Source organism: Ipomoea triloba, chromosome 9 (assembly GCF_003576645.1).
Source record: "Ipomoea triloba cultivar NCNSP0323 chromosome 9, ASM357664v1".
NCBI lineage: Eukaryota > Viridiplantae > Streptophyta > Magnoliopsida > Solanales > Convolvulaceae > Ipomoea > Ipomoea triloba.
The window spans coordinates 6,824,479-6,844,285 of NC_044924.1; the positions used below are offsets into that span (position 1 = coordinate 6,824,479).

General features: G+C 35.6%; 2 protein-coding genes, 1 long non-coding RNA gene and 1 other non-coding gene across 5 annotated transcripts; 1 reads left to right on the forward strand and 3 right to left on the reverse strand.

Moving 5' to 3' along the window:
- Positions 1-936: 936 nt before the first annotated feature.
- On the reverse strand, positions 937-2,214 carry LOC116028464 (protein RETICULATA-RELATED 3, chloroplastic-like). Its single transcript, XM_031270184.1, has one exon. The coding sequence runs from the start codon at positions 1,932-1,934 to the stop codon at positions 1,047-1,049; it is 888 nt and encodes a 295-aa protein (XP_031126044.1). The 5' UTR covers positions 1,935-2,214; the 3' UTR covers positions 937-1,046.
- A 3,333-nt stretch (positions 2,215-5,547) lies between these two features.
- On the reverse strand, positions 5,548-9,855 carry LOC116028837 (KH domain-containing protein At3g08620-like). The gene is made up of 7 exons (XM_031270666.1): positions 9,617-9,855; positions 9,363-9,454; positions 8,358-8,509; positions 7,075-7,191; positions 6,867-6,983; positions 6,562-6,705; positions 5,548-6,262 (listed from the first exon to the last, which is right to left on the reverse strand). Exons 1-7 carry the CDS (start codon positions 9,691-9,693, stop codon positions 6,107-6,109), a joined length of 855 nt encoding a protein of 284 aa, XP_031126526.1. The 5' UTR covers positions 9,694-9,855; the 3' UTR covers positions 5,548-6,106.
- A 210-nt stretch (positions 9,856-10,065) lies between these two features.
- On the forward strand, positions 10,066-13,610 carry LOC116028838. Of its 2 annotated transcripts, none has more exons than XR_004100229.1 (2): positions 10,066-10,294; positions 12,951-13,610. It is a non-coding gene; the product is annotated as an uncharacterized LOC116028838 (long non-coding RNA). The 2 variants fall into 2 exon arrangements; XR_004100230.1 differs by having other exon boundaries at positions 13,104-13,610.
- A 4,893-nt stretch (positions 13,611-18,503) lies between these two features.
- Positions 18,504-18,574, reverse strand: TRNAG-GCC. The gene has a single exon. It is a non-coding gene; the product is annotated as a tRNA-Gly (tRNA).
- Between the last annotated feature and the right edge of the window lie 1,233 nt (positions 18,575-19,807).

Here is a 19,807-nt window from a genome sequence, read left to right on the forward strand (position 1 = left end):
TATATGCACATGTTTATGATTATAATTCGTTCGTGAACAAGAAATAATTTATGTTTAATAATAATAACCAAACAAATAACATAACGACTATAAAAATAATACTAATAATAAGTTCAAAAGTAGAATATAATATCAACGTGAAAATATCAAGTCCCAAGGAAAAAAACACACACACATGAATTGTTTGTCAAATTACAAGCCAAAAACATATAGGATATTTAGATTTGCATCCAGCGTCTAATAAAATTAATAAAGTAGTATAATTGTATAATCTTAAAAGTAATATATATATATATATGTGTGTGTGTGTATTAAAATATGGAAGTAAGATTAAAAATATATATAGGCTTAAGTGCTTGTTCATGAATATTTCGTTAACATTATGAAACGAACACTATAGACGAGCTTATTCGCAATAACAAGACTAATCATGACAAAAATTTAAAATAAAGGATGTAACTTTATGGGACTAGCTCAAGTGGTAGATCACCTGACCTAAAATTATCACTTTAGCAATTGGGTAGCGGTTCAATAAAAATGTTAATTTGTTTGTTTTTTTTTAATAATAAAAATATTGTAGCTAAAAACTTGTTTGCCTTGGGATAACAGTCCTGAATGGGATATGATGGGCCAGATACCTATACCCAAGCAGTCGGTCGACAAAGCTGAGGAGAAGTGCTCAGACACTAGATCCTCAGGTTGAATTCGGACTTGATGACCGGAAATTTAGGGGTTTAGTTATGTGAGATTTTTTTCCTAATTAAAGCGGAGTGCTTGTGTATAAATATCTTAAGAAAGGATAAGAAGAGAGTTTTTAAATTTCTTGAGTTTATGATTTTCTTGATTTGAGTTCTTGTTCTTACGTTTATTATTCATTTTGATTGTTATGATTTTTGTCCGACCAATAATGTTGGCTAACCAACCACCGTACCCGTCTTAGGTTGTGAAACCAACATGATCCATTTATTACATTAGCCTTATTTGGGGAGATATAAATACCAGTACAAGATGAAAAAGGAAAAATGAAGCATGGCTAATACACCAAATCACTGGGGGGCAGTTACCTTCTCTTGATTCACACTCTGAGAGCCCGTGAGCCTAGCCAACATAACAAACGACATTCCCCCAACAACGTTATTCAAACAGCGTATGACCACAACGGAGCTCCTAAACACCAATGGCGGGACCGCCTTGGCCATCCAGAATTCGATCCCGTTCAACGCTTGGTACCTCAAATTACTACTCACCCCCATCTGAATTGCCCACGTGGCCGCGTTGAGGATCGTCGGGGGCGCCTTATTCGGGGGCTCGAACCCCGAATCCATCTGTTTCCTCATCTTCACCAGCCCGTTTGAGATTGCGGTCCCCACTAGGCCCGCGCAGAACCCGACGGCCGCGAATAGGGCGCCCTTGTAGACGAACGTGCCCAGGCGGAGGACCGGCCCGTAGTTGCCCGGCTCGAACATGTGGCTGCGGGGGCAATTGGAGAAGATGGACGGTAGAGATTGGGTGCCCGATGGGGTCGGGGCTAAGATGTACATTAGAACGAAGTTGAGAATTGAGCTGACGATTAGAGTGGAGAAGACGAAATCTAGCTCGTTGAGGCCGAAATTGGGGCGGGTCGCCATGTCTCCGGCCACGCAGGCGCTAACGCCGACTAATTGCTCCATGGCTACCTTGAAAGGAAACTGTGGATCGGCGGCTACTCTGGATCTCCACCCCGCCAGAAAAGCCGCGGCGGGCCGGAAACTACTCCGGCTGCCGGCTGCCGAGCAAAACGCGCGAGATTCAAGCAGGGATTGCTTAGAAAAACTGGAAGTACAGTCGCCGGAAAAAATGGGGTTACGGCCGGAGAAAAATTGACGAGTTGGAGGGCTCAAATTCCGGGAAAGGACAGCGACGGCGGAGTAACGGAGCCGAGCTAACGTCGCCATGGCCACCAATTTGCCCGGAAAAGATCAGAGGATCGGAAAGGGAACGATTGATGTATCGAATTGAAAGAAAGAGAAGGCGAGAATCTTGATGTGATTCAACTAAGCTGCCGCCATCTCCGATGGCTATAACAACAAAGAAAGCAAATAACAACACGAACACGATTCTCACGAATTTAGTACAGGAATCTTGTGTCGTTATTTCCGAGCAAATTCTAGATCCAGTCAACCAAATGTCCAAATGATACGTACGACATTGAAACAATTCCAAATGGGCACTATTATTAAAATTTGCGAAATCTTTCCGCCAAATACTCCGTATTAAAATTCTCCCATGCACTTAACATGCTTTTGGTACCACATTCATTTTCTATTTGTTGCAGCTGAACCGAATGCACCTACCCCACTCTCTCCTTATATTAATTTAAAGCTTACCCGTGAAAAGTTTACATATAAGATAAGGTTAAAATGATGAGAATGGGAAGTTGTGATAGATTAACCTACTGAACGTATACACAATATAATAGAATATACAAAACATAGAGTCATAATGTAACACTACTATATAACTCCTAACACTCCCCCTCAAGCGGAAGGTTGGCAGCAACATTAAGCTTAGATCGAAGAAACGCAAAGCGTGACCCAGACAGCGCCTTCGTAAATATATCAGCCAGCTGATCCTTGGTAGAAATGAAATGAACCAGCAACTCCTTCTTAGCCACCTTGTCACGAACGAAATCATAATCAATCTCGACATGCTTCGTCCGAGCGTGGAACACTGGATTGGCACACAGATAGGTAGCACCCAGGTTATCACACCACAGACGCGGCGAAGTAGCAGGCGATAAACCGAGCTCCGTTAGGAGCGAGACCAACCAGATAACTTCTGCCGCCACATCAGCCAAAGCCTTGTACTCAACCTCAGTTGACGAGCGCGCCACAGTCCGTTGTTTCCGACAGACCCACGAAACCAGATTGCGACCCAAGAAAACAGCAAAGCTACTAGTAGACTTCCGATCACCAGGATCACCTGCCCAGTCGGAGTCCGAAAACGCATGAATATCAACCGAAGAAGACCTACAAATACGCAAACCGAAGTGTAAGGTCCCTTTCACGTAGCGAAGAACACGCTTCAGCATGGCCCAATGCCCAGTAGTAGGGGCATGCATGTGCTGACAAAGCTTATTAACCGCAAACGAGCACCTGCCAAACTACGATACTGAGTCGGATCCGCGTAAGGAGACATATCATCATCCACAGTCCGAGCCAAAGCAACAAGAGTGGCTAGAGCCTTGCAATCAGTCATTCTGGCTCGCTTCAAGATATCAGTCATGTAGCGCTGTTGAGACAGCAACATGCCATCACCCATAGAGACAGTCTCGATTCCAAGGAAGAACGACGGGGAACCCATGTCACGAATCTTAATCTTAAACTCGGAGCCCATCTTGGCAACCAAACCCGCCACAGACTCCAGGTCAGAGCCCATAACCAAAATGTCATAGCCCGGGGGCTGGCGCATGTAGATTGTCTCAACATGGGCGGTGGATTCCAAGCAACACGTGGAAGTCTCTTTTTTTTTTTTTTGTTGACGCGGATATTTGAACCCATGACCTTTTGTTAAAACATGTGCTCCATCTCAACTAAAAGCATAAGCTGATAGTTGGACTGCACATATTATATTTATGCTCATACGCCTCCTCAACGTGTGCGGTGGAAGTTTTTGGGTGACGCGGAGATTTGAACCCATGACCTTTTGCATGGCTCTGATACCAAATTAAAGCATGTGTTCCATCAACAAACTGCAATGCAGACTGGGATTCTACGGATGGGAGTGGATAACCATTTGTTCATCATCTTTGTCAATCATCTTTTTTCAAGGTGACACAAATTTTGGAAATTGAGACCCTAAATTCAACAATTAATCCCATGGCCTCTGATAATTATTCATCTCTTTCCCTTATTACCTCCAAAAGCTTAGCGTTTTGAGCTAAACTATCTTTGATGTAAGCTTGCAGTGAGTTGGTTATATCGGCAAATTTCTGAATATGCACTTCAGCACTATTGGGGGCCATGCACTTCCCCGTGACCTTTTGCATGGCTCTGATACCAAAGTAAAGCATGTGCTCCATCAACAAACTGGAATGCAGAGTGGATTCTACGGATGGGAAGTGGATAACCATTTATTCATCATCTTTGTCAATTATCTTTTTCAAGGTGACAAATTTTGAAAATTGAGACCCTAAATTCAACAACTAATCCCAGGGCCTCTGATAATTCTTCATATCCTTCCCCTATAACCTCCAAAAGCTTAGCGTTTTGAGCTAAACTATCTTTGATGTAAGCTTGCAGTGAGTTGGTTATATCGGCAAATTTCTGAATATGTACTTCAGCACTATTGAGGGTCATGGCTTCAAGTGGATGACCCTTTGTGGTGGCGTCGGCGCAGTGCCGTTGAGGGGGCGTGTGAGCATAAATATAATATGTGCAGTCCAAATAATAACATTGTCATTTTGTAAAGATTAAATGAATACGAACCATAGTAGCTAATTGAGTTTCAGCAATGATTAGAAGTTTTAGTTAAAATAACTAAATAAGATACAAGGTTAATTTTATTTTTCAGGAACCCCCATCATATTAATTTTTGCTTTTAGAGGACATTTGGTACTTTTTCTATGAAAATATTCTCAATGAATGTATTTGATAAGAATACCTTTGTAAAAATATTAATTAATATGTTTGGTGTTACTTTAGAAACATAAAAATTAAATTACCTGAAAAATTAGTTAAGATGTTTATTTAATCTTTCATAGAAATTTTTTAAAATCGCTAGTATGTTCTTGTTATATACAAACATTTAAAAAAACACAACAAATAATTGAGAATTTATATATAATATATACACACACTGACACACATACCTGATGCAAGGAATCAGATTACAAACAATCAAACAAGACATGAAAATTCTATTACAAGCAATCAAATAAGACATAAAATTCTTTTACAATATAATAAATGAAATTAAAAATGAAAAGACATGAAAATTATATTACAATATAATAAATGAAATTAAAAAAGAAGAGACATGCATCGCTACTAAGCATTATATTTGAAATATAAAACTAGTCAAGAACATTGGCTGTGTACTTGTATGTAAATTTTTAAATTAAAAGTGTTGTTATCTTTAGTAAGGGTTAATTTAGCGTCTAAAAGAAAAAGAATCCTACTCCCATATGGTGAAATTTACCAAAACTTTTCTAATTAAAAAATTGCATCAAATGGCATAATTTTTCCACTTTTTAAATTTTCAAGCTACCACCAAACACCCTCTTAAGAGAAATTCCCTTAACCATGATGATGTGTTTAGATTAATCTCACATTGTAAATTGTGATCCTAGCAGAAAAACACTACAAAAAGATAAACAAGTCCAAATTAATTCCACTATATTTAAACTATCAACTATTTGATTTTGAAAAATTCAATTCAATACAACACAACATTACACAGCTTCACTCCTCAAGCAAGTCATATTAAGGTAAACAAACAAAAAAAAAAAAAAGAAAAAAAAAAGAACATTATACAATGTGATGAGTAAAACAAGATGGGACCAAAAAATGAATAGAGCTAAGGCTGAGGAAAGCAACAAAATATTAATCATCATTGTTCAGTTCACTAACAAAATAATGGACAAGGCAAAAGGTATTAGCTACAAGCTTTCAAACCCACTAACCCTCTACAATGAACTAATAATAATAATAATAGTAATAGTAATTGCTAGCATATTTCACACTACAATTTACTAACATGACAAATAAATCCAAAGAATGAAGTTCCACAAGAACCCACACGAAACCGAACTCGCAAGACCAACCTTACAAAATTAAGGCAACTGTATAAAAAAAAAAAAAAAACAACTTATGTCCCTTCCTCTGTACTCCCATTGTTTATGCTATTCGAGATGTAAAGAGAAGTAAAAGCCCACTGGAAAATCCCACACGCAAGGGCCCCATCCCACTTGGTATGTTTCTCGTAATATATTCTTGGTTTCAGGTAACAGTGCAAATAAGAGGTGAACCGAAAGGTATAATAGCCAGGCAGGCACACGCACAGGCATGACTATGTAAATCAGAAACAGAACCTCCTCTTCATGTATCGATGATGATGCCAGGTTTCATCAACATTTATAATGGCCAGTCTTGGGACGTTTCATTCCGCTAGTATTGAAAGGTGACACACTGCCACTCGGTCCCGGGCTCTCTTCCCTGAAATTTGAATTCAGCATCGCTAACTCGCGCAATTGTTGTCTCTTTATGTAGTCCTGCGACTCGTCCTGCAAACACAATTTTATGTCAAACCGAGGCAGGGATTTACCCATACAATGTGTGCTAGGTAAATCTTGTCAAACAAAGAGTCATATCATCGTATATATAATTGGAGGGGACGAGGGTGATACAATAAGTTAGCAGGGTTGTACGGCGCCCATTAAACACTACTTTCAAGTAAACCGAGTAACCGACCATTTCACCGCATTCGCTACCAAAACTAGCATGAGTAGGGGTCATACTTTAAATTCGCTGAAGTTGGAAAGAAAAGGTCAAATACAAGGAGTAACTATAAGGTAAAAATTACCACAGGCTTGAGCAATTCTTCGATAATCTCTTGTGCCTGTCTGAGTCTAATATCAATAACGTTGGCAGGTAAATCAGCCTCGATCAAAATGTGGAGTGGTTCGTTCAGATGTTCGTATCCTGGTCTTCCCCGTAATTTTTCCTCCTGGTGATTTCCAGGCATAGAATTTAGAATTTCATTATCTAGTCCAGTTGAAAGAAACTTCATAAAACATCTTGTTTTTCAAAACATCGCCAAAGCCAAAGAGTACAGTAAAAAATTAGTCCAACAACTCTTAAACGATACAACCAAGAAATCAGGATTACCTTGTCTGGGTCTTTAATAGAACCTTTTCCTCGGATATATACACGGCACCCTGTAGTGGCTTCCACACGTTTCAGTGAATTTCCTCTGGGGCCAAGAAGTCGTCCTACAAAATTGAACTATAATCCACAAAGTACTTTAGTAATCAATCAATGATTTCCCTTCCAAAATAAAGTGAGAAAAGAGGATACATAAACAAGTAGCACTTACGTTTGGATAAGTATCAACTGGGATTTCTAAACGCAATATCTTTTTCACAGTATATGAACTAGGGCTTGCTGGCGCCCCTTGCCAATCCATTGACATTCCAGGGGGACCACTTAACCTCTGCAACAAATTGAGGAAACTCTTTCACTTTTCGTCTCCCATAAAGGATAAAAGAAAAACAGTAGCGGAAAGAAATAGCAAGAGGAAAACAGAGAATAATAAGACCGATAAGTGAGAAACAGCATTCAACAAGAACATGAAAACCAATGGCAATGGATTAAGTATCAATTACATTAAGCAAATATCTAATGGTTCCTCTTTAAAGAGGCTCATACTTTCATAAGGCTCATCCATGTGATGACATTATACCCAGCCAATAAAAGGATAGGCAACGCAGTTAAGGTTTATGCACCAAAACGAAGAGGCTACAAGTTATGACTTGTGTCTGGGATGTTCATCTGTGTTAGTATTGTTAGCTTGCCTTTTTCTAGTAAATCAACCTTGTCCATAACAAAGGCAGTAAAGGTAAAAGAGTTTATTGGCATTCTTCTAATCATTCTTTCTCGTCAAATCTCTATTCATCCATTCCCGTGTCTAAACCCATAAAGCGCCCACTCTAATTTATTGCTCCGGCTTCAAATCCTAAACTATCTCGAATTAGCTCCTGAATTTCCGAACCTTCTACTGCCCTAGTTTAAGATGAGTTTGCCTCAGATTGTTCCGCATCATAAGAGCAGACACACAAAAAGATTCAATAACCTCAGAATTCTATTCCACTAACAATCTTGTAAAGTACATTTAACTCTAGAGCTAGATGAAATCTTTGCATCATGCAAGCTTCCCGTCATTGACATTCCTATACAACAAGGAAAGGCGGAACAGAAGGTTGATCCACTTCATAACCATCCAAACACCATCAAACACTTTTCTCAGCATTAATACAAAAGGTATTAACCATCATATGTTGACACAACTGATCAGAGGAAATGAAAATCAACTGAAAAGGTCAACTGAACTTATGATAAACCTATATATAACTTTAAATTCTGCTAAAAGAAGTCCGTTAGAAACATACTTCTCACCAAATGATAATAATGATGTCTGGTTTGTCCATATAAAAGGACCCTAATATTCTACATTAAAGGTGCAACACTACAATGCTGTTTGTGCCCACATATGCAATATGGAATTTGAAGTGAGAAATTAGATTAGCACTATAATACTATTTGTGCCCACATATGCAATACGGAATTAGAAGTGAGAAATTAGATTAGCACAACAAATACCTCCTGAGGAAGTCCATTCCAACCACCCAATCCTGCTCCAGCAACATTCGACATTAGATTTGTGGAAGCCATAGGACTGGGGCTTCTATGTCTCAGTCTATCTAGCTCACCAAAACCTTGGTTCGGCACCATTCCAGATACCCTCAAGATCTCTGAACAAATCAAAAGGTATTCAAATATTTATGGTTTATGGTAACTGATATCAAAACAGAGTAGTTAGATAACATTCTACAAGTACTTTTAATACAGCAAAGCCAATACTTTGAGTTCAGAAACTCTCTTTTCCGGGTCACCACATTCGGGGCATCCTTTAGATTAGAAAGCAACAGATAAACTACTTTCAGGAATCCCAACTGCCAAACCAATGGAAAGCAACTATATCACCTACAACAAGACTTTTCCCTTTTTATTACCCCACTTCTCACTTGCCAGAAATGGAATGTTTTAAGAGCCCGAGTCAGACTATCAACCGGCCACACTTTTCAAAGGCCAAGAAGATAACATTTCACATACAAAGAACAGATATAGCTTCAATTCACAGTACAGGCTGAGAGGATATAATTGCCAACCAGCTACTAAATGTCAAGTTAGAAAAGGCCATTCCATTGATATCTCATTTGCTAATCATGTTTGATCTGTACAATTTTCTAAAAGCACTTTTACACCATGTTCACAAGGAATTCCATTCATACCCATCATAGGCACAGCAAGTTAATTTCATTTGCATAAGAAATTCACATTATTCAATAAATTGAAATCATAATAATAACACAGGCAGCAAATATATCCTAAAATGATACAGAGGGGATTGAGGTGAGTGGATTAGTATAATAAAAGAGTCAAGAACAGATTGAAATGGCATCCAAGAGGGGTCACCAGCATAAAATCAATTGGGTTTAGATCTAAGTTACAAAATCTAATATCAATCAATGCCAACTGTACTTCAAACCCAGAAAAACTAGATCCAAGACATGGAACCAAAGAATTAGTAGCTAAAAATGTTACCTTGATTCAAAAGCCTGGTACATATTGGAAGAACTTGAGTGAAAGGTCCAAGCTTTTGATGCTCCGATATCAGCTCTGACATGTACTGATTACTAAGAAAAAGTCGGACCAAAACAAACACCCCACATCGATCAAAACCCACACACCATAGCACAGCAAAATCCAATTCAAGAAAACCAAAAGAAATACTAGTTGCTAGCAGAACAAGAACACCAAGAAAACAAGAATCCAAAAACCATGAGTTTTGATTATACCTGTCCACATCAAGGGTACTCCTAATCTGTGGAGACACGGATCTTGCCGGTGAGAAGTTCGGATTATATCCAGACATGGCTATTACAGAGCACCGACTGGGTTATAGAAATGAGTGATGAAATGAAAGGGTCCCCTCAGTCTAGGGTTTAGCCGCAGCAGCAGCTGAAGAAAAAATAAAAACAAAAGAAAAAATGAGAGAGATAGAGAGAGGGAGAGAGAGAGAGAGACAGAGGGAACCCTTGTAAAGGGTTTAAATAAAAAGGAAAGAGAAGAGTCGAAAAGGGTCTGTGAAATTTGAAAAAGGAAGCAAAAATCTCTTTTTTGACTGTTAGAAATTTAGAATTGTCGTATATTCGATAATTAAATAAATAAAATAAAATATATACTATATTATTAGGTAGAAGAATATCCTAATAATACTCCCTAGATGAAAAATATACGAGTGAAATTATATATATTCCCTGCGCTGTCCACTTCTATAGTTCTGTCCGCCTTTAACAGTAGAATATGATAACTTTTTATGCTCTTCTGACGGTAAAAAGCAAGCTGCGCCTCTGAAACACAGTGGCGGCGCCGGAAGCTGACGTAACCTCCCAAACCATAGTCTCCGGCGAACGTTGCCGCTGGTCGGGAAATCGCCGGAATTCTCTGCGTTCTGGGCAATTCTATATCGCCGGGTAATTACTATTCTATCCTTTTCCATTTTTATGGCTCTTGTTTTCTTGCTGTGTTCTTGTTCAATCAAAGATTGTTTCTTTCAGTTTGTTCTTCATAATTTCAGAAAAACTTCTGCTGATTTATATGTGTGTAAGTTCATGTAGATAGTCTGCTCCTTCTGGAGTTCTGGTTGGTCCCTTTTGCCTTTCTTCACTTTATTGGCCTAACTTATATCTTTACTGGTTAAGTTTTTGCTCTGCAAATGGCACTCTGGAGTTAATGTGGTTAAAGTTTAGGACTTTTCTTAGGAAAAAGTATCAATACTAAACTTATTGCATTTGTGTAATTGGGTCATTGAACTTAAAAAGTGTGCGATTGAGACATTTGTTGGATTTCTTTTAATGCAATTTGAGTTGAAAGCGTTTCAATCTTTCCACACAACTAGTATGGAAGATGAAAGTGCGACTCTTAGTACATACCATGTAAGCAATATGATCAGATTCTAATAGAAAAAAAAAATTGAAAAATGTCCCAATTGCATATAGTTTCCTTGTTTGATGGTTTGTTGCACACTTAAAAGTTCAATGATCTAAGACCTATTTGAGACTTTTTTCCTTTTCTTAATTTGCATTGTAGTAAGGTCTCTACTTAGTGGATTTCATCTTTTTCATGGCATCTGAGGTTTAGCAATTGAATTATAAATTGCAATCGGTTAAGGGTACTGGTGTTTTCTTGTGATTCTAATTGAACTTTTTTAAGTTTTAGCAGGAGAGTAATGGGATTTAATGCTTAGGTTTAAGATGGAATACCTATCATTAGCTGTTTTGATTTGAGCTTGGGATTGTATGGACACACAGAATTGTCATTTGTATTAGGACTGGCTTTTTGCAAGAAGGATTTTTCTTCAATCAAACATCGATATTACAACACTTTAATCTCTATCCCAAAGGGATCGACTTTGTTTTGCATGAGCGAGCAGGCAGTTTCTTTAGTTTAAATGAAGTTTAAAACATTTATTGTGGTTTATTGTTTTAGGATAGGCTGACATCAGCCTTCCTTTATTGGTTTCTTCAACATTGTTGGTTTGCAAAGGAGGGAAGGGGTGCAAATCGTAGAATAGACCTCTAGTGTGTAAATAAGGTTCCTTTTGAAACATTTTTAGAAAGACGGGTAACTGTGAAATTTAAGCTAAGGGAATAGAACCGATTAGTTCGTTTTGGAAGGACATTGAAGAGGGTCAAAGCATGAAGCTCTAGTTGAATGTCTCCCATGGTTAAAATGTTAAATGAACTGATTTTAGGTGAATTTTGATGGATAACTAGTTGACATCTGAAATTTCACCTAACCATTTCCACCCACACATTTAATTAAAGAAATTAGGTGTGAATGCTTCTAAGCCTGAATTCCACTAGGACTTGTTCGAATGAGGAATTCTTTAAACTTTTGGATGGATAAAAATTTAGCCGTTGTTTTCTCCATTAGTTGTGTGCATACTTGTTCAGACTGGTTGGTTGTGGTAAGTTGTCAGTCGTCATAAAATGTTTATAGAGGATATGCTTCATTTTTAAAAAAGTTTTGGAAAGATGTTTAGATTGGATCTCCCTCAATTGTCACTATGATCCTAAAGACAAGTTTTTGGTGCTTTTATTGGTATGTATTGCAATGAAATTTTAATCAACGCAACTCAAGCCTTATTCTTCAACTAGAATTGTGACCGATTCTGCAGGAAGTATCAATTTTATTCATATTTTGGTCCTCGTATATCTGTAACTAAACGACTTTCAGATGAAAACTCTTCTAGCTAGGCATTTGGTCATTTGATGAATAAAAGAAGTGTCGAACAAATTTTTAATTCATATGCAACTTTCTTGGTTGAAAACTTGAAGTCTCACATAAGATCATTCTTGTTGTCATGCTCAGACCGAGAATTGCGTTTGTCAAATACATATCTTTGTGTGTGACTACCTCTGTGTCTTGTTTTTGCCTCCACCTGAACATGTTGATTGTAAAATGTTCTGTTTAAAACGGTCTTTGATCACCCAAGCCGTGTCAACTGTCAAACACCCCCAATATCTCTTTCATCTTTACTTTGCGTTTTGGGTCTCCTCTAAGCGTCTGAGCATCATAACTTCATAAGGTAATTGCCATCTGCAAGTCTGTAACAGTCTGTTTTTGTCCAAAAAGAGTGCCTGAAAGACGTTAGAATCGGCTTTAAAGATTTTCTCCATATCAATACAAGGAAATTGTTCTCTTTTAGTAGCTGTAGAGTACAATGCAGTACAGGTAAAAACCTCCTTTTAATTGTGTTACCCCAATTAGTCCCCCAATAGAATTTTGATCTTGCAAACTGACTCTATAAACTACACTGCAATGATTTTCTCTCATGGCGCTTACCCGCTGATTAGCCAAAATGTTAGAGTAGAAATTAGAAGCCCAGCATTTTTTGGGGGGTGACGAGGAAACCCTAACCACCCTAGGTTGTCTAACTGACCGGCTTAAACTAAGAAGGCTGGGAGTCAAACTTATAACCTTGTAATTACAAGTTTGTATCTTTAACCATCTTGGTTGGGATTACTCCTAAACTTAGCATTTTGCTTCTATAGGGTGCACATGTTTCTTTCATCCACTTGTGATTACAAATTTGTATCTTGGCTTGTGTTTTTTTTTTATTTGCAGTAGCTATTGTGAAGACAAGTGTTGACAATACATATTACAATTCAAAACAATACATATAATTATATTTGGTACAAAAGGAAGGGCGTAGTAGAAATTACTAATATTTTTTTTTAGACTTGAATGTTCTCCACTCAATTTGCCCAAACATTGTAGTTGACTCTGGGAATGAACAGTTGGGACTTGGGAGAGAATGCCCAGAATGAATGAATGAATGAATATAAATAGAATTAAAAGGCATGAAGTGACAATGGAGTTTTGGGACCCACAAATACTCTCCTTCAAATGATCTAGAAGATTCATGTGTTTACCTGGCAGCTGACAACAAGAGGCAAAGCAATTGAGCAGCCATGTTCATCCTTCACACCATAATAAAAGACAAAGGAGCCTTCCTCTCCAAGGGACCACCTTAGCATCAATGGGCCCACTCAACGATGCCATTTTTAGTGATGCAATTACTTTTCTTACATGATTTATAAAAACAAAACTTATTTTATATTTGCACTATTTTTTATTTTTTATTTTTACAAAAGATACATGTAATCACAAGTGCATTAAGTAAACTCTACTATTTGTGTAATAGTTTATAAATTACACATGAGAGATAAATCGTATTAGAAAAATCATATGTAATTGGCTCAATCAATTGAAAGTTGGCAAAAATTAAACTCGCCGTGACTTTTTAGGTACAAGAATCACGTTACAGCCACTTTGTTACTCATTTTGTAATCTTATTTGCAATAAATTTCACACCATGTAATGGTGTAATTAATTAATGTATAATAAGATTAATCAATTTACAAATAGTTAATGAATACCAACAAAAACAAAAAATATAGGTGTTACAAATTATGTCAGTTAAATAGAATGAGAGATCGTCTTGTTAATATGACTTTTCAAGATAAATAGTGGTTGGTTGGTTATGTGGGTTATATTAGAGCCACCTAGCGAGAATGACGTGATTGTGATAGAAGATCGATTGTATATGGGTGTGTTCCTTGGGCAAGAAGAATTCTTATGCAACATAAATGTTTGTGTGACCGTTTTGAGTATATTCCATCATTTTGATTTTAAAAAATGTCATTTTAGGTATACATATTTTGAGTACTATTGACTTTATTACAAAGTAATATCGATTCTATACTTTCTGATCTCTATCTATTGTAATTCAAAGAGTCAATATTATCACACTACTGGAGTTCGATCATGTGATCTTCCTCAAGGAAAGTCACAGAAATATCATTTGAGCACAAATTGTTTGACATGTGACCGTATTATAATTTACAATATTGTAAATTTATTTCTTTTATTCCAACCACAAATAGTTAAAGTATTTGGATAAGTTTAAGATGAATATCTTGGGTTGGATGATGCCATGTCTATCCTTTTTGTGTGTAATTACGAATTAGTATAATTGAAGAAAGGTAAGTTTGGATCATTTTCAATGACTTTTCTTTTGACGAAAATATCCATTCAGATAAATAAGATTTTCTTTTCACGTCATGCATGCAAACCATGATTTCCCGTGGGAACGGGCCCCACTTGTATGTTGGGTGCATGCGGCCAATGGTCATTGATATGTGCCAACCATATCTAAGCTGGACTGACAGCGTGGCCGACATCCCTTCCTATTTTTCAATGGAAAAATGGTCAAATACGAATTTTATACGATCCCCAAATGTTTAAAAATTACAATTAAAAACATTAATATGCCAATTTAGTACATTGAAGTTAATAAATCGATTAGTGACATGTAATAGCATGTCATTAGGATTTCGGGGATATTTTAGCAATATTTTCACAATCTTTGAAGAAAAATTGAGGTTCATCAACCCACTATATCGCTAATATCATTACATTCATGATGTTTGATATCTATAATTAATTTGGAAGAGACTCGTCATATATCATCCACACACACATTGTTATTATTCGACATTATATAATTTTCTTAAAAGCATAACAATAAACGTAAAATATTTTGTTTGATCTAAATATTTATTAGTATCATCAATCAATTTTAGATAAAACTATTTCTATTTTCTTACTCAATTAGATAAGCCAAGACCTTGTAGTCTATTGGCACCCGGTTGCACTCTCATATGGAAGGAGACGGGTTTGAGCCTCAGTGGAGTGAGAAATAGTTATGAACAAATACTGCATTATAATAGAGTCGTACTCAAAAAAAAAAAAAAAACCAAAAAAAAAAAACAAGAACAATGAGAAGAATATTAATACATAAACAATTTTTTTTTAGTACTAACTCTGTTACAATATAGTATAGCCTCCACTGAGGCTCAACCTACGACCTACTTAACCTACTACTCAAAAAAAAAAAAAACCAAGAACAATGAGATGAATATTAATACATAAACAATTTCTGTTACAATATAGTATAGCCTCCGCTGAGGCTGGAACCTAATCTCATCATCCATGTGAGAGTATAAACCGAGACACCAGGTACCACTAAACCACAAGGTCTTTGACGTACATAAACAATTTAAAAACAACATAGTATGATGATTCATGAAGATGGCACATGACATGTAAGGGTTTTGAGAATATGAAAATAAGAATTTTTTACTCCGTATAAGACAAATAATTATAATTATAATTATAATTATAATTATATATACCAAACTGGCATATACACATATTACGCGTGAAAGACCTGTCGTTTTGTGCTTCAACTACAATCCTACCATGTCGTTTCCCGTATATGAACACGTAGCGCCATGTCCCACGACCACCGTACAAAGTTCACCGGAGATACGGCGCAGTATATGCCTTACGGCTAAATGCCGGCTAGTCCTCCGGCAGCGGCGCCGTATATGTCACTGCTTTTGGAGTTTTGCTGTTCGTGAAATGTGTTTTAGGGTTTGTCCAACTCATTTTTCCTGGCTGCTCTACGTATCAACCAATTTAGAAATTCCAGAATCTTTGTCTTGAGATTGGAGGGCGTTTTAATCTTTAATTAATTGCGTGATTAGGACTTAACCTTCATTGTTAATCGGCAACTTGCATTATTCATTAAACGTACATTTCCCCCATCGCTTTCATTATATTACTGCATTATTCACGTGGATGTAGTTAAGTGTACCATGATGCATGATTGATGCACTGTCCCTAAAAATGATCACTCGTTTTGGTTTTGTGAGCTCGAATTGAAAATCGTGTAGAGCTTCTTTAATAGGGTATTTTTGGATTTTTTTTTGGTGGGTTTTGAGTGAGGAGAGAGGAAATCTTACAAGAATATGAGTATGTCTACTAATCCAAGAATTTCTCCAATTTTCTGAGATATTAAGGAATTGAAGAATATAAAATAAAAAAGTATATAGTTTTTTATTTTGAAAATTGAAAACATTTTATAGTTTTCTAGAAAATCGAAGAATTTTTTGTTTGAAAGAAAAAATGAAGAATTTTTAAAAGCTATTTTTTTAAATAGAAAATTGAGTCATCTATCATCTATTTGGCTATGTGTCAACCACATTCTCATCACCATTATTTACTTACATATTTATTCATTAGGATGACCGCATTCATTATCATCTTCTTTTACTGATTACTATCTTATTTATTTTCTACTCACATTTACTTATATAAGCATAACTTATTTTCTTACGCTTAAAATTAGACATTATTCCCATTATCACAATTAAAACATGAACTATACACCCAAGTTTTAGACTTTGATTGAAGTCAATAGATTATTGGAATAAGGTTCAAATTAGTCATTGAACATAATCTGAAAGTGCAATTAGGCCATTGAACGAAAAAAATGTGCAATTAGGCCATTGTACACTCCAGATACAAGCAATTTCACCTAATAGCAGGTTATCTTCCATTTCATCAGGTTTCTTGCTTATGTGGATGCTGACTTGGTATTTTAAAATAATTTTTTAATAATAAACATTAATTTAAAAAATAAATGATGACCCCCCCCCCCCTCATTCGTCTCCAACCAGAAAGGACTCATAAATTCTATCTATAATACATTGAAAATAAAACTCTAATAAACACTGCATCCTTGCGTTTGTTTTTTTTTTTTAATAAAGATTTTAAATTTTTATTATTTTTAATTTTATTTTTAAAGTTTATTATTAAAAAAATATTTTAAAATGCCAACTCATCATCTATGTAAGCACACAATCTGATAAAATGAAAGGTAACCTGCTATCAGGTGAAATTGCATGCATTTAGAGTGTTCAATGACCTAATTGCACTTCTTTTTTTCGTTCAGTGACCTAATTGCACTTTTAGGTTACGTTCAATGGCCAATTTGAACCTTTTATTCCTAGATTATTTGTTTGGGTATTTTGAGTTATGTTATATAGTAATACAAGTTTGGTACGTATAGTATATTGGATATTGAAAGCTGTTTGGTAAATTAGCTGTTAGCTAATAGCTACTTACATACAAAATAATTTTCTCAAAAAACTTATCGAAAAAACTGTTTTGAGCAACTTTTTGAATTTTAGTATTTTGGAATAATAAGGTATTACAAAAAGTTAACTAAGCAAACATACGCATCGGTTGTTTAACCAAGTCAAATTGCCTTTAAAGTAACTATGTTACCACATCAATAACTAGAAATATAATACAAAGCCTGAATATATCACTTAGACACAATTATTATATATCTTAGACATCATAAAACGAGTACCAACAAGAAAATTCAAAAGAAACAAAATCATATTTTGCAAGGTATAAATATATATACTACTCCTTCAACTAAGAGGAATATATGATGATTTGATAAACAATTTGAGTATTCTAAACATTTCCTACCAAAGCTTAACAAGCAACATTTAGCATTGTTTCCCGACCAAAAAAAAATAAAAACAGAAACTCAGAGGCGCTGTTATTCATCCCAGTTTAGATCGGACAAACAGTGGGGACCGAATTAGGGGTGGGCAAAACGGTTCGGGTTACCCGAACTGAGCCGAGCCGAACCGAACCGAAAAACAGATCGGTTCATGTTTTAGAAGAACCGAACCGAACCGAAAAAACCGAAAAATTTTATAATTAAATATAAATATTATATATATATATATATATATATATATATATATATATATTAATAAATAAATATATTTATATATTATTTATAAATACGTAATATATATATTTCAAAACTAATAATGAATTTGGAAATTCATTCCAGTCATCAATGACTGGAATGAATTTCCAAATTCATTTCAGTTTTGGAATTTAATTTCTAGTTTTATTTTGTATTTTAATTTGTTTGAATTGTTAATTTGTTATGGTGGTATTTATTATTTAAATATTAAACTTTAGATTTGGGTTATGTGATGTTTCATTTATAGTAAATACGGTGCCCCGCTAACTCGCGGCACCTCCTACCGCCTTGTTTCCTAGGAAATGTTAAAATTCGGGAGCCGTAAATCCGAACCGAACACCGAACCGAACTCTAATGTTAAACCGAATGGTTCAATTTTTTTAAAACCGAAACCGAAAAAACCGAACAAAAGACCAAAATGCCCACCCCCAGACCGAATCACCACAAATGCGCATGCTTCTTCATCGCTCCGAGAGTGCACCAGCTGGGAATCGAACCCGGGTCTGTACCGTGGCAGGGTACTATTCTACCACTAGACCACTGGTGCTTCATGTCATTTCTTTAGTAATCATTTTATATTACATGATGTCTTTCAAATATAAGATGGTAAATTTTTTTTTCCTGTGTCTACTATGTGATTATAGATTTATAGTTATATGCTTATCTTAGTTCTCCAAAAATCCAGTGTCATTTGTCATTTTTTTTTGGAGAGGAAGGATGATGATTTTTTTTTTAAAAAAAAATTTCTATCTGCAAATAGAGTAATGAGAAAATAGTGATGCATATTATACACTGATTTTAAATAATTTTATACCATGTCATTGCAAAATAAATTTAACCTCATTAAACCCTTTTCAGAAATAATTTTATCTTTTAATATTTATAATTATTTATACTATAAAACTAAAATAAAAGATTTGCTTATGTGGATATTGAAATTTCAAAACCTATTAAAATGACTGGATCATGTATATAATTGGTGGACTAATTAAATAGTTTGGTCAAAAATACATATCGTTATAACTTCCGTTATACCATGCACATGCATCAATCATATATTTTCTTATATTTTTCAATGTTAATCAACTCCAATGAAATCATGGCAATAGTACCCAACATCCTCAACAGCTGGAACATGATAGTTGCGGTTCAACATCCAGTTTAACAGAGGTCCTATCAGTTAAGGAAGCCTTATCCTGGCTTAAATAAGAGGGTTAGCAACATGTGAGAATTGAGTATGACTGTCTCAACGTTTGTCGCCTCTTAAATAATTCATTCCCGAATTTTTCTTATGCTGGCAGTGTTACTGAGGAATGTCGTAGCTTGGCTATGCACTTTGAATAAGTGTCCTACCATTATATTCGTAGATCAGCGAATGTGTTGGCTCATGCTCTTGCTCAGGCAACATATTCTAAGTATGGTCCTATATTTAGACATATTTCTATTCCTACAGTCAACACTCCTTTAATTAATATATTAGATGATTTTTATTTTCAAAAAAAGATATTGGAGGACTATATAAGTTATTTCTTAAATATAAATATCAAATTTATAAAAATGGTTTACCTTGTTATATTAGTATTATAATACAATAATATAAATATTTGAAATTTAAATAAATCTAAAATTTTTAATATAGAGTACTAATATTGGACATATATTTTTACACATCACGCATAGAAAATACTAGTAATATTATATATAGTTTAAGTTAACGTTTATTAATTGAAATTAAGCAAACAAAATAAGTATAGAGTACAAATGTTCCGTTTGTCTTTAA

Excerpts from the sequence above, each read along its gene's own strand:
- LOC116028464 (XM_031270184.1), bottom strand. The coding sequence starts at position 1,934 with ATGGCGACGTTAGCTCGGCTCCGTTACTCCGCCGTCGCTGTCCTTTCC.
- LOC116028837 (XM_031270666.1), bottom strand. The coding sequence starts at position 9,693 with ATGTCTGGATATAATCCGAACTTCTCACCGGCAAGATCCGTGTCTCCA. Across the intron at positions 8,510-9,362 it reads TACCAGGCTTTTGAATCAAG|AGATCTTGAGGGTATCTGGA; the intron begins GTAACATTTTTA and ends TGATTTGTTCAG. Across the intron at positions 6,706-6,866 it reads CTATTAAAGACCCAGACAAG|GAGGAAAAATTACGGGGAAG; the intron begins GTAATCCTGATT and ends GGAAATCACCAG.